Source organism: Sapajus apella, unplaced genomic scaffold (genome assembly GCF_009761245.1).
Source record: "Sapajus apella isolate SASKATOON/1434 unplaced genomic scaffold, GSC_monkey_1.0 scaffold24, whole genome shotgun sequence".
Classification (NCBI taxonomy): domain Eukaryota; kingdom Metazoa; phylum Chordata; class Mammalia; order Primates; family Cebidae; genus Sapajus; species Sapajus apella.
Genome location: NW_022436964.1, coordinates 19,639,269 through 19,654,731, shown reverse-complemented (window position 1 = coordinate 19,654,731; position 15,463 = coordinate 19,639,269). Strand labels below are relative to the sequence as shown.

Genomic DNA, 15,463 nt, shown 5'->3' with positions numbered 1-15,463 from the left:
ATACCAAAGTCCATTATAGTTGCACAGCTTAACATTTTGCTAAAATGTTTGTTTATTCATTACATTTACATTACTCTTTCTGTAATGTACCTCTTTTCATTGGTGCAATATCACTATTTTCAAGTATAATGATAAACTGCATTAACATCCATTCTGGCAGAGAGAATGTTTTAGAAGCCAGTTTACTTAAATTTGTTATCTAAAAAATGTTAACAGTAGGATAAATTGTATTATATCTTCCTATGAATTAATTTAATATCTATTTTAAGAATTTTTTTTATGATCTCTTAACCTAACATACTCTTCTCTGTATTATGTTTTATTAACTCCAGGGAAGATTTAGCAACATGGGAAAATAATGTAAAATGAAATTAAAGCTATTCCCCAGTTATTTAGAAATAAATTAGATTTAATGTTGATACAATTGATACTGAATGTTCTCTGTATCAAGTGTTTTATAAAGAAATTGGAAACTTGGTAGAAAATTAAGACTTTGCTATGGATATTACAGTATTATTTTTCTTTGGGAGGGGGCAGTATGTTAAAATTTCAAGGCATTGGTTTCCATAGCCAAAGTATAAGAAAGTTAACTATGTTTTAAAGCTTTAAATATTTTTATAACAGCTTATACTGAATTGTTGATATAATCAGACTGTTAAAATAATTAAGTCAATTTTCTCTCTTAAATTGCATGGTGTGATTTTTTTCTTTTGATTTTAGCTAATATTGATGATATAGCTCAGTATCCAAATGCAGGGTGTTCAGTACCTGTTTTTAATGGAACATGCAGTACTACCAGGAGCTGAAAGATAGATAACTTTATCTATCCTCTTATATATGAGGTTATTAAGAATGTATCACATTTATCAGTAACACCTGGTACTTAATTAATAATTGCTCATGGTATACTGAGATTGCACGGAATAAAGCTGTTTCTGTGGCTGTCCCTTCTCTTTGTTGGCTCTGAATTATTTTCTCTTCTACATTCCATTTCTGCTATCATTTCTAATACTTCTGCCTTACCACCACATCCTAAAATATAATGTAGGGACCATCATTACCTCTTCATGTTTGTTCATACTGATGACCCCCCAATTTCCAAATTTTAATACAGGATTAATGGAGAGATGTATAGATTTAGTAACTTTTGTACATTAATGAAAGAATCTTTGTTCATTTGCATTAAACTGTTAATGCATATTAAACTCAGAATCTGCAGTATGATTTTCCTTTCATGACAGAATAGAACTAATATTAAATACTGTTTAGGTGGGAGCCTATTTAGAAAGAGAATGGTTACTATCCCACACTCTTAACTATGAAAGTCAAGAATGTTTCTTCATAAGGAGAAGAATCCACTGGGGTTCCTGCTCCTCAGGTCTCCATTCTGATTATAATTATGGAATGTTCAAAAAATGTTTACTTTGTGAATGGGCTTATTGTTAGTGTGCATATTTTTATTCTCTGGAGGGTGGGGAAGAATGGGGGGAAACACATTGATAGCTGTTCATTAGCAACCATTGAAGAAGAAATTGAACTTTAAAGAATCTATCAGAAATTTCTCTGGTCAGCCTTTTATTACTATCTTGTCTTGAGCCCTTTTTTTAATGACATCTATTATCAGATTGAAATGGCGATTGAGACGCTGCAAAAGTCTGACGGTCTGTCCACTCACAGAAGCTCTCTTCTCAACAGCCATGTAAGTTGCCTCTTCTTCGTGTACACTAATCTCTTGCTTGTTCTGCATGTGTTGCTTGCCTCTAAATGCTTGTTTTATTTATTATTTATTTTGCTTCTTAACCTTCCTTTCTCAGCCCCTTATGATCTCTGTGTCATTTAATGGGTAATTTGTACAGTGAAATATCCAAAAAATAGTTTCCAGTATATTGCTTTATTAGGTTTCTGTACTCTTTGGGTACAGATATAATATTTTCAAGTTAGTAACAAGTTGCTGTGTATTTGTAAAAAGTAATCAATAATAATTTTCAGTATTTATAATGTTTTAGTTTGATATTTATTTACTATGAAGCAAATACTTATAATCTGCATCTCTGTCCAACAGTAGTGTCTACTTGCCTGACCAGTAATATTCTTTAAGTAGAAAAAAGATTATTAATGTCAAATCCAATGATAAACTGTTTGAAATTATTTGTTTGCCAGTAAGACTGTGTAAGGTGGTCAGTAAACAGCCCCATAGTTGAACTCAGGTCCTAAGACCTTAAGAGAAGTGAGAAGTGAACCAAAAGAAAAAGTGAGACTGTCGACAACTCATACATTGCTAATAATTGAGATTAAACAGAATTACCGTTACTATTTCCTGAAGCTGTTCCCTGTTGTCAGATGCAGATATCACTGTGACACTGGTAAGTGTAAGAAGGGTGATGATAGTTTTGTGAAATTATAAACATTTTTACCTACTGTTCACATTTGGGAAACCAGTGAAAATGCTAATTAAAAATTTGTTTTGTTAAGATGATTTCTAAATATATGGAAAAAAGTAAATAGACCCATGATTTAAATTCTTTTTAGATAGATCGTCTGCTGCCTTAAAATTAGTGACATTTTAGTAAGAATTAGACTTTTCTCCCACAACTGACAATTTGTTCTTAAATTTAAGGATAAAGTATTATGACATCTTTTTCATATTTTATAACTGAAAAGCTCAAAATTAGATCACCCAAATGAAAGTTTTTTAATAAACCTAAAACTTTTACTTGTAAAAAATGTTTTCACTGTGCTTTTAATAATGTTTTAATTTTTATATCCCAAAATATTGTTAAATACCTCCTCATGTTCTTACACATTTGTTTTTAGATGGGGTATTTTGTCTTGTTTCTTTTTCAAAGGAAAGTATCATGGAAAACAAAACCAGGTTACCCAACTTGGAGAATGCCTATAATTTTGGTGAAAAATTATATATATAAGCTTAAAGATAATAGTATATATTCTGGCCCTTTCTTTTGAAACAATTTAAGAAATATACATTTTTTTCTTTCTGAAAATTGGTATTTAGTATGTCACTCTTTTATGTTTCAGACGTATATTCCTGCTATGTTGGTATGAGTCTGTGGTTGTATCAAAGGCTGATTTCCTGTATACTACTAGGCTGTGTGTGTAGGAGGGGTGATGATCAACTGACATTTATGCTTTGGAAATAGCAAGTGAAATTGTTCTCCCTTTTAGTCAGAAATGTGCATGGACATAGAAAAAAAATGAAGCTTCTAGTTACCCTTTTCAGCTTTCAGCCTTCCACGTTGTGCTTTGATACTCAGAGTTCATTTTTACTTGACATGTATACTTTAATAAAATATATGTTTAATTTTAAATTTAACTTCAGTTATTCATCTTAATATTTTTATGAACAATAATGGAGGTATAAGAACACATTTTTTATATATTTTAAAAATGTATTTGTTGATTTGTTTGAAGCTTTTCAACTATGTCGGAATTCTTTAAAAATTAGTTTTCTCTATAGAATTCATCAAGGAAGGCAATTAGCAAATATTTATTGCAAAATACAGTTGCAAGAGAGTAAGGATTTTTGTATGTTTTATTCACCAAGGCATCCCTAGTGGCTAGAACAGGGCCTGGTACATAGTAGATACTCACTAAATATTTGCTGAATGAATAAAAAGAAACAATAGAAGGGGACAGGCCTTATGTCACCTTCATTATGTTGGAATTCTCTGATGCCTTTGCCAATCATGTACATTTATTTGGAGACTGATATATTCATTGTATTGTTTCCTTTGTTTTCAAGTTTGCTTCAAGTAGGTATATATTTGAACATTGTTGGGTGGTCTTTTTCTGGTATACCATCTGAGTAAAGAATATGTGGTCACGCTTATCATTTCTCTACAGGCAGCCTTCAGTTTAAGAGTAAATAACCGTTTTTCTCTCTAAACAATCTAATCTTTTAAAACGTCCTGGGCAAGAGTGACATTGTTTGTCTCTTTGTATTTTAGAATGGTACATTAGATTTGGCTTTACAGAATTCTGTTAGTCTAATAATTTTTTATTTAAATATTTTTGTTTCTAATTTTTTCGTATATGAAGATGCTATAGGTTTGTGATGGATAGTCTGCCTAAATCAAGTTAGAATATCTAATCCTTTTCATTGCAGACTTGTTTATTTTATACATTTTCTCAGTGTTAATGAATATAAATTAGTATTTTATGGTTGTAATGTGTTCACTGTTTACAAACTGCTTATTTTAGATTGTAAATTTGAATTCAGAAATGTTGTTAATTGTCCCCAATAATCACATAAAATTTAAGGTTGTACATTTCTTTAAAATTCCATTTAAAGTTTATGAAAAGCTCTAACCATCTATTTTATGTACATACTTTTCACAATACAGCAAATAACTATTTCATGTTCTTTTCTGGTTGTAACTACCAAAATATATTCAGCTCAAAGCAAAACCTTGTTTTTTACTCACTTTTCCTTGACTTTGCTGTATTGTAAATATAAGTTATTACAGAAATAAGACCTGTTAAAATGCATATCATTAGTAAACTGAACTTAAAATGAATCCTGATGGATAATAATCCATCTGGGAAAAAATTCCAAATGTTACATTTAGATGTTAATTGGCAGTGCAGTATTTATTTATTTTTATTTGTCAATCAGGATTTCCCTTTGGGAAAAATAGAAACCATTCATCTTTAATCTATCTTGATTAACACAGATTACATACAATGGTTGAAAGATGTAGTTATCTTGGTTTCCACGGATAAATGAGTGTATATTAGTTCATTATTAGAAAAATCAAGTTTTAAAGATAAAGGTTAAAAGTTCCTATGGTATTTTATAGACTTTGAAATCATAAAAGTTAACAAACATTTTACAAGACATTTTACGAAAAAGCAAAAGAAATAATAATAATTTATTTCTAAATTATTGGATGTTAAGATTGGGGAATACTAATGTCCAAATATATTGTATTAAAGACAAAACCCAAGGAAACAATATATAACAGGCATTAACTTCCTCTGGGTAGCTCATGGAACCTGTGCCTTTAGGTTGCACTTAAACTTATATGGAAACTTAACTGCCAAGTTTCTCTTGCAATCAGAGTAATGCTTTCTTATGCTGTGTTTTAGACTCAAATGTCTGATTTATAATTTCATCACTGTGTCAAAATGTAAAAGTTAAATACTGGCATATAGGATGGAGATTATAATCCCCAGCCACATCTCAAACTCTTATCTGGTGGGTCCTTTAAAATTAATTTATATTAATACAGTGAATTTCTAGGAGTTACAGCCTGAGATGGGGCAGTTGTTGGCATTCTTCCTAGCTGGGACCTGCAGGGCTACAGCAAAGCCCTATCTCCATCCTTTCAGGGCTTTTACCTCCACTTGACTTCCTTCTGCTGTCTCAATGAGCTCTCCAGGCTTCTGGCAAGGAATACTGTTCCTCCTTCTGCATATAAGGGGTAGGAAACAAAACATAGCTTTGCTGCTGTCAAAGTAATAGTCACCAAAATACCTGTTCTTGTACCATTTTAAAAACTAACCAGTGATTTATATAAATATACATGTATATGTATATATATAATAAACTAATTTTTAAAAACTAGTTTAGAAATAAAGAATTTAAACAGATTTTCTGCAGTTTAGGAATGTAAACTATATATGAAGAACAGTTTATAAAACAGTGCAAATTTTTTGACTTGCCTAACCATTTCAGAGGCCCGCATAGCCAATCCAGTAAAAATTTCACTTCCTGTAAATTATTCAGTTGGGATATAAGTAATATCATTTAGGCTTCTAAGTAGTTTGTGCCAGCATTTGCTATAATTATCTCACTATTTGTATGAAAAGTTTTCTTTATTAGGAGTGGTCTGATTAATATATGTGTACATTTATATATATATATATATATATATAAAATCAGTCCTTGATATCAAGAACCTATATGCCTAACATATATATATATATATATATATATATGTAGATGTGCCATTTGAGTCCAATGGTGTATTTACATATACAGATGTATGAATACACCATTGGACTCAAAATATTTTATGTTAAACTTTAATATTTATACTAGCTTTTCTTTTATAAAAGGTAATTTATCACAGTATTCAAATATTCTATTATTAGATTTTCTTTTTCAAATTTTATAGTAAAACTTTTAGCCTACAAGATAATTTCTATGATCATGAAAAATAAGCTCTCATTTGTATATATTTATCTTCATTTTTAAGTAATTAAATGTTGCAAGAAGACTAGTACACAAGTAGGGCAGTTTTAAAAATGTTTTATTTGTATCTGGTTAATTAAAATTATTTTCATTTGCTTTTATCAGATTAAAATTACATTAGCTCTGTTTTTATTATTTGTATACTTTTGGTTATAAAGTTCATATTATAAAATTGACTAATTCCATTTCTGGAAAAAAATGCCCTTTAAGATTTTTCTACGTAGTATGTCTTCTGTTCATTAGCAAAGGAAGCAATATTGATTTCTTGACTCAGAAGAAATCATAATATTATACCTTTGACAATATGCGTAATTTTATGAGGATACGTAGATATACATACAAACATATCTTCGGCATTTTTAACTTACACATAATCTGTGTTCCATGTTTGTGGATGTGGAACCTTCATTAGTTTAGTTGAAAAATACTACTGTTTTTCAAAAAGTATTTACATTTTTTATGTTTGCCTTTCCATCATTTTTTTCCTTGGTGTTTTCTTTATAGTCCTTGATATCAAGAACCTATATGCCTTTTTTTAATATATTAAGACTGCCAATAGAAGGTGGTCAACCCTTGCTCTGTCTACTATGTGTACACAAAACGAGAACCAGCACTGTTGTACAATACGGCTCACTAGGACTGCCATAACATTACTCAAGTGCTTCCTAATCAATCATTTTACCAAAGCATGTGAATGAAATATATGAATCAGGTTTTTATTGCTGCATTTTATATGTAGTCTCCCTCAGCTATACTCAAATCTTAAAATTTAAAAAAAGAAAACCCACTAAAGAGACATGCTTTCCCACTGTTATAGACAAAATACTAACTTGAACCTTAGTAACTTAATTTCGCCATCAGGCTGCCTTATCTCTTTTACACTAAATGAATATGTGTAGTAAACCTATTCTATGTGTCATTTAGAATACTCAGAAATCATGTTTAAGCACCTGTGGAAAACTTCTTTACTGACAATCAGGTTAGAGATGATTCATATCAAAAGAATTCTTTTGGCCTGTAATACTTTTATGTCATTGTAAAAATGAATGTTTATTTTGTGTCATCTTTTTAAACTTTTATAGGTCAGTCTTGAATATGTAAAGAGGTACTATGTATGTTTAAACGTTCATATTCATTTGCATATGTGCCCTGTAAAGTACTTCAAGTCTTTCTAATCAAACTCTGAATTTTATTTTTAAAAGTACTCTGGTTCATCTTGTAGCTTTGGTAGCTATATTTTCTAAGCCAACAGTCAATATGGGTTTAATGACATAAGTTTAATTACATAAACATCATGTAGGAATATTTGACATTAAAGTGGCTTTTGGAAATTCAGTTGTCATGACTAAAATCAATAATTCTGAAAATATTTTAATAAATTTTAAAATTAAAAGTCTGAAAATTCAGGTTCTAAGTTTGATTGCAATTCTTAAAATATGTTAAAAAGAATTGAGAATTTTTAAATTTATTTACATGTCCATATTATCATTTTTAGCATCTCATTGCAAATTTCTAGAGGACAGGTGTGAGATCACATTCATTTTTGCATCACTAGATGCCTGGCACATTACCTGGCTCATGGTTGGTGCTCAATAAATGAATTATTTGGCTTCTATAATTTATATTTAACTTGAATTGTATGTTAAATGTCAGTTCTTTATTATACCTGTCTTATATATGGCATGAAAATTTTGTTGAGACAAGTAATGTGAAATATTTATTGCTTTTTGCAAAACATTGGTCTGGAATAATCAGGAAATATGAATTGGAAACCAGACTCAGGCATTGATACAATATGTGACCCTGAGAAAGTCATTTAAGTCTATTTCAGTTCTCTTAATGAATAAATAAATGAACAAAAAATTTAATTTTGCTAATGTTGAAATTCAATAATATAGACCTGGATTCAATTTTCTGAAATTTTCTTGTACATTCAGTGCTTTAAATTTTTTTTTTAATGTACACAGGACAACATAAAACTCTAAAATGTGAATATAGACTGAAAAAGCATTGCATTACCAACTACCAAAATTATGAAGAAACACAGTTTTGAAGCAGAAAAATTCAAATGGTTGTAATAAATGTTTCCTTTTCATTGTGTATAAACTCTTTGCCAATGTCTAGTCAGTTTATTTTCATTTAGAGAAGAAATCGCTGAATTTTTTCCTTTTTGTTTTCAGAATCTGTCCTGGTAAACAGTGTGGTTATTATCTAGTGGTAATTTGAGATAAATAAAATTCTATAAAAATGAATATAACTTGAATATAAACACTCATACCAGGCAGCCTGCTGTTCATGTGTTAGAACAAGTCAACACTAAAGACATACTATGTACCATGGTGCCAGGCTTGGTAGCATGTTTTGCTCTGTAGTAGTTAAATTTCCAATACTTACGACCAGTTAATGGGATTATTTGAACTCCCTGAAGAGATGTCTGTTTCCAAAATTGCAATCAATACAGGGAGAATTAGTATGTCGCTACGTGTGCTTGAATATTTGAAGAAATGGATATTGTCTGAGATCCTTAGTGATGTTCAACTATTTACAATGTTTCTGAGTGTTTTCAAAGGCAGATTACCAGCCTCTGAATTGCAGCAGTTTACTCTGTCGTAAGACTTGATGAAGAACTCCTAAGAATTTCTGTATGTTGCATTTGCAGTGTCTTGTAGAAATTTTGGCAAATTATGTGATTTATCTGTGTTTACTGTGTCTTATTTCCCTAGCTCCAGTGGCTGTTGGACAATTATGAGACAGCAGAAGGAGTGAGCCTTCCCAGAAGCACTCTATACAACCACTACCTTCGACACTGTCAGGAACACAAACTGGACCCAGTCAATGCTGCCTCTTTTGGAAAATTAATAAGGTCAATTTTTATGGGGCTACGAACCAGGAGATTGGGCACTAGGTTAGTATTGAAAAATAATATCATAAACTGATCTCTCTTTTTCAAACTAGGGCAATTCAGTATTTTGTTTAAACAAAAGTACTTGATTACAGGGAATATATAAGGAAATACATAGAATGAGCTCAGTTTATAACATCCCCAGGAAAACGAAAGGACATTATGCAGTGACTGTTTCCAAGCCAGAATTATATGTTGTCTAAAACATTAACTGAGTGAAGCTTTGAGAAGAGCTGATTCTCAAACTACATAGAAATTAGCAGACCAACCTGTTAATGCTAGATTTGTATATGGTGCTTTAAACACACACATACACACACACACACACACACACACACACACACAACTGTATTCCTTTTTGAAAGAAATCATACTAATGATGATGAGTTAAGTTACATAGTCAATGAAAAACTATGTATCTCTTGACTCTTGCAAAATTTCATTTGTCTTTATAAATAACGCTGTTCGGATAGAGTAAGAAACTAAAAGTTTTTTATTTCATTTCTGGAGGCGAATTAAAAATCCTTTGGTAAACTTGCAAAATATTGTTTAAATTCCTCAGTGATATGTTAGTTCTATTTTACCTCTTATTAGCTCCCACTTTTTTTTCTGCTTTTAGTGTGAAACCATATGTGTGTGGAAGTAAAAAGATTGTATACTTCAGTTGAACTGAAATAATATGAAGAAAAAGCTTCTGGTTTTTCTTTCTTTGGAAATAAATATGAGTGTTTTCAGTAACCAAAATACGATGAAAAGAATACGTAGAACTGTGGAGCTTCATTTTTGTCTTTGCATATTTCTATAAATTATCATAAGTAGCTGGACAGAGGATATGAATGTTTTTAATTTCCTGAATCTTATAGAAATCATATAAAAAGTTAAAATAGAGACACTATACTATATAACATTAGGTGATATATCCTTAATTAGCTATAAAGCACAACTTCAGAGTATTCTAGTAAAAAGTTTCAATCTTAATAAAATAAACACAGCCTTAGTAATTGACTTTATTAAAAATATATACCAAAAAAAGGAGTAAGTGTTACAGGGGAGAAAAGATTGATCTTTTTCTCACTCATCACACAACTCATGACTAGGACCCCTATAACAAAAGATTAACAAGAGAAAAGCATATAATTTGTTTAATAAAAGTTTTACATGACAGGGAGCCTTCAGAAATGAAGACCCAAAGAAACAGAGAGAACTGTATGTATTTTATGCAGTCTGATGAAGTAGATAGTTCTGGAGAAACATGATTGGACAGAAAGGGGTATGATGTAATGGTTCTAATCTGAGGGAAAGTCAGCAAGGCCTGTTTTGTTTTTGTTTTTGTTTTGTTTTGTTTTGTTTGAGATGGAGTCTCGCTGTGTCACCCAGGTTGGAGTGCAGTGGCCCGATACTGGCTCACTGCAAACGCCACCTCCCAGATTCAAGCAATTCCCCTGCCTCAGCCTCCAAGTAGCCCGGATTATAGAAGCCCCCCCACCACACCCAGTGAATTTTTGTATTTTTAGTAGAGATGGGGTTTCACCATGTTGGCCAGACTGGTCTCAAACTCCTGACTTCAGGTGATCCGCCTGCCTTGGCCTCCCAAAGTACTGAGATTCCAGGTGTGAGCCACCACTCCCAGCCCAGCAGGGCCTGTTTGTTCAGATTTTTCTGCATCCCTGTGTCTTCAAAAATAGAAACATTTTTTTTCTACAAGGTATAGGAGGACCCCTCTGGAATGAGGGTCTCATGACCTGTTTCCAGGGGAAAGTAAGCTAGGTTTTATGGCCTGCTTCAGAGGAGAAGCAGTGAGGAGAATTTTTTTCTAGTTTCTGTGGCCCACTTCTGTTATTTCCTCAAATGCCAAGGTGCCATATTTTGGGGTAGCATGTCCTAAACCCTTCACTGTGTCAATTTTATGAGATTTACTAGGTCCATATTGTATTCAAAGCATGAATTATTGCTTTCCTGTTGCATTTTAAGTGATTATACATTTTACATTGTTGAAGGTTTAGCTCTTTCATAAATATATTTCCTTCTTTCTATACTTCAAAAGATAGTATATTTTAAAGTGAAGAATATGATTGTTATTCACACTAAAGGAATAGCTTTCATTCCCTTGAGAAAAGCTTTTTGTTTCTATAGTTTTTTTTTTTGTTTTTTTTTTCCCCAGAACCACAGAAATCATTATTTGGGGACCTAACCTACTATCTCCTAGCTGATGGCTCTGTAGTTACACTTGCCATGCCAATATTTTGAAACTCTGGGCTTTATTCAACATTCTAATAGCTGTATTGTTGTGCTTCTTTTGTTACTGAAAGGGACTTCAATGGGTCCTATTTTGAGGCTCCATTCAAACTTTGAAACACATCTTTAAAATAGAAAGGGACAAAATTGGGGTTGTTTGGTTTTCTGAATGCGTAGAATCTATACTCTGTAAGTACATATTGCAATACTGCAGCTTTTACTTTCTGATGTTCTGGGTTCCTCCCACTCCCCACTATGTAACAATTTATGTCTCCTATTTTTTTTAAATCGTGTGTAGTGTTTGCAATTAGGTTTGTGAGGCAAAGCCTAGAAAAATACGGAGAAAATAAGTACTGTGGAGAAAGTTTAAACAAATGAAGTGTCATGAAGATAGAATTCTAATGTAGAGAAACTGACAATGGTAGGAGTGAGGTACTAGACATTCTTTCTACCATAGAAACTGTTTAGCATTTACATTCTACTCCCAATCCAAGGAACAGAAGGAAAATTAAGATAAATCATGAGGCAAACTAAATCAAATACTCTTTTTAAAGAAAAGCGAACTATATGTAGAAGTGTTATTAATATTGTCCATTAATAAAATAATCTGGTGAAACCACTAAAACCAGAAACAGATCCTTTCTAAAGTGTTTGGACCTAAGTACACAAAAAGTAAATCAAATCACTGTTTTAAACAAAGGCAAATAAATAGGTACCTTTTGTTAGATCCCATCTCCAAATTAAGTTTGTGTAAAGAAGACCATGGAGGAAACTCAGCAAGGACTGTTTTGTTTTTGTTTCTCTCCCCCAACCATTCCCAGTGAAATAAAAAGAACCTCTCCCTCCCAACCCAACTAAAATGCTAATTTGTAGGGAACCAAAAAGAAACTAGGCACCCCATCTGTTTGAGGTATCAAGAGAGACATCATTTTCTTCTGTAGTTTTGTCTTGTAAGTAATGCCTCCTGCTTCCTACCCTACCTCTACTCCCTACTCTCCTCCAGTTTGTACAGAACAATGCCACAGATTAGGTATGTGGTATTTTTTATTTTGCTTATTGCACTGTTCTGCAGTGGATTTTGAGACAAGAAACAACCTCTGCAGGTGGAAGGCCTTTCTTTATGGGCATCACGTTCTTCTATCTGCTTTACTGTGCTGAAAGCATGTAGGTGTTTGGATGCCCTGCTTTTTTTTTTTTTTAACTAGCAGTATTATTTATATAATATAATTTTAATGTCTTTTCAAATATATATAAGGTTCATTTAATATGTTTTTAAATCTTGGAAGTACAATTCTGCTCTATTTTTGTAAAAAAATATTTAATCCACACTCTTCTTGCATTTCTTTTTGTAAATGGAAAAAAAAATTGGAAAAAGCACTGATGTATTGCTATATATAGACTTGTGAAAAACTACTGTTTTCTCCTTGCAAAAATTTACATATTTAAAATGATATTTTTGCAAGAATTTGCAAATTCCATTCAGAGCAAAACTTTATCATTTCTAATAGCGAACATGGGGAAATTATGACATTTTTATTCCAGGTGGGAGTTTGCCATTTTCACAGAGAAATTTCCCCATGTCCGTGTGACACATCTTTTTTAGCCTGCAAAGCTGATACAAATCCATAAAAACAGAAACTAATAAAATGTGTTTCAAAATCAATATATTTAAGGCTTACTTTGTTTTTATGTTTCAGAATATTAAATAAGTCTTCACTACTACATTTTATAACAAACAAAATTATCTTACTTCATCATCACTGAAATAAAAAGAAAAATGTTGAACTTATTCGGGAAAGTGGAATTAAGATTTTTTTTTTTATTCTTTATACACACTTTACAATAAATATGTATTCCATTGACTAATTTTTATTGGCCTGTTATCCTATTAACTAATTTTTACTGGCCAAAAACGTTTTTCCTGTCATTACCCTTCTCAATTAAAGTTAAAATAGAAATTAGAAAATGAAGTGTAATTTGTATGAAACAAATGGACTATTTGACTAATATTTAAGTGAAAGTTTATAAACAAATATTTTTAGTAGGTCCTTCAGCTGATTGATTTAGAATCTTATTTTGATTCTTCCAATTTTATCACCATGAAAACATAAAAGTATGCAGAACAGGTATATCATAAATATGTAACATTAATATACTGCTTTTACGAAATTTTTCCAAGTGTAAAGTTTAATTGACATCCCATGTCATTAATGTTAGGTTGACTGACTTTTGTTTCTAATGTTTATTGTTCACTAATGAAGAGGAAACTCCAAGTACCACTACTATGGGATTCGTGTCAAGCCAGATTCCCCTCTTAATCGTCTGCAAGAAGACATGCAGTATATGGCTATGAGACAACAACCCATGCAACAGAAACAAAGGTAGACTTTGGAGTTATCGTTGATATGTCCAAGCTATGTATTTCTTAGTTGTTTGGGTCTCCTTTTTTCTGAACAAATACCTAAGTACAAAAGAATGTTCTTATTATTGGCATACTTTCACTATGGATAGTTCTTAAATATGATTTAGAATTTCAATAATCCTGCCTGTTTTCCAAATTTTTAAAAATTACTTATCAGTCAGCGTATTTGACCCCTTTTAAGTTAAGTGTGACATTCCAAACTGTTGAGACAGGGAAATGAAACACAAAACATATGGAGCATACCCAAGCAAATACCACATGGAGAAATTTGTTTCAGTATTCATGAGCTTCTGACTTGCTATTCTGCACATCCCTCAGTCATTCTTTTTGACACAGTATGAATTCTTGCAGAATGTTTGGGACATCTTACATTTGCTTTGAATCCAACTTTCATAGATATAGAATTGCTGATATTAGAGTTCTAAGAGATCTCAAGCATTCCTGAATGAATGGATGGATGATGGATGATGGGTGGACATATGGATGGTTGGATGGATGGATGGATGAATAGAATCATAGATCTTAGAATTGAAAGATATGTCAGTCTAGTCTGGCCTTACAACCTTGTGGCCATCAAAGCATTAAGAGCCTCTGTTTTTCAGATGAGTTCCAGAGACATTAAATGCTTTGCACAAGCCTGTAATAAAGTTGCATAGCCAGGGGCCTTCTAGTCCCATGTGACTTACGTCACAATTTAGAGTAAATTAAAAAAAAAAATCCTTTCCTCTTTGCCAGCATAGCTCAACCATGACGGCAATTATAATTTTTCTTTTCAAGTGAGCATGCAGAATCAGATAGAGAAAGGAGGCCTCTGCATAGGTCCCAATGTATTGATCTGTAGTGATTAGTTGCCTTGGCCAATCTCCCCATTCATGCTAGTTCAGTCAGGAGCATTAACTCTAAGATAATGTCAGAGAAAAGAATATATCACACAGTAATTGTATACTATTTAGTCAGCCAATATTGATTGAGTCTGTACTGTGTGTTAGGCCCTGCATGCAGAGATAAGACACAGTTCCTATGTGTGAAGAGTTTAGAAATTAGAAGGGGAGGCACATGGGGAATTGAAAAAAAATGGAATGCAGTCTAGGAAGTGCTAAAATAAAACTTTGATCAAGGAACTATCACAACACAGAGGAATTTTCAGCAAACTCTGGGAGAAGGGGAGATTGGGAAGTTTCTAGAAAAAAATGCTATTTGAGTAGGAACTTAGAGTAGTCATAAAAAAGAAAAATATTGAAGTAGATGGAAAATACACCTAGGGCTGAAGTCCATGATGTCTTTGGTAAATGGTCCATGATTTATTTAGTTAGGTTGGTATTATGGAAGAAGAATCAAGGAGTGGTTGAGTAGTTTAGTGGGAGATGAGATCTTAAAAGTAGTTTGGATCATATATTAAGGGATTTGCTTGTATATAAAGCTGATAAGTTTGTTCTTTGTGCAGAACATAGCTTTGAAGCTATGTAAGGCTTTGAAGCAAAACAATGAAACTTTGATTTTTTCTAGAGAGATGACTTTTTGATTTTGGGCAAGACATATTTAATGGAAAGAGACTGGAGGTAAGGATACTTGTTAAGTGGTTCTATAACACAGTCATAATTTCTAGTGTAAGTGTTCCAGACTGAAGACTCAGTTCAAGATTGGCTATTATATAAAAGGTATCTTAAAGATTTTAGATTTTTTTAATACA

General features: G+C 32.0%; 1 protein-coding gene across 9 annotated transcripts in view; it reads left to right on the top strand.

Moving 5' to 3' along the window:
• The window catches only part of RFX3 (regulatory factor X3), a 295,708-nt gene that overhangs the window by 212,409 nt on the left and 67,836 nt on the right, over positions 1–15,463 (top strand). For 8 of the 9 annotated variants that reach the window (XM_032291035.1, XM_032291029.1, XM_032291028.1 and 5 more), the window contains 3 exons: positions 1,625–1,699; positions 8,938–9,119; positions 13,613–13,732. In XM_032291035.1, the coding sequence (XP_032146926.1) occupies positions 1,625–1,699; positions 8,938–9,119; positions 13,613–13,732 (377 nt within the window). The remainder of the gene's footprint in view (positions 1–1,624; positions 1,700–8,937; positions 9,120–13,612; positions 13,733–15,463) is intronic. The other variant, XM_032291034.1, reaches the window with a different exon arrangement.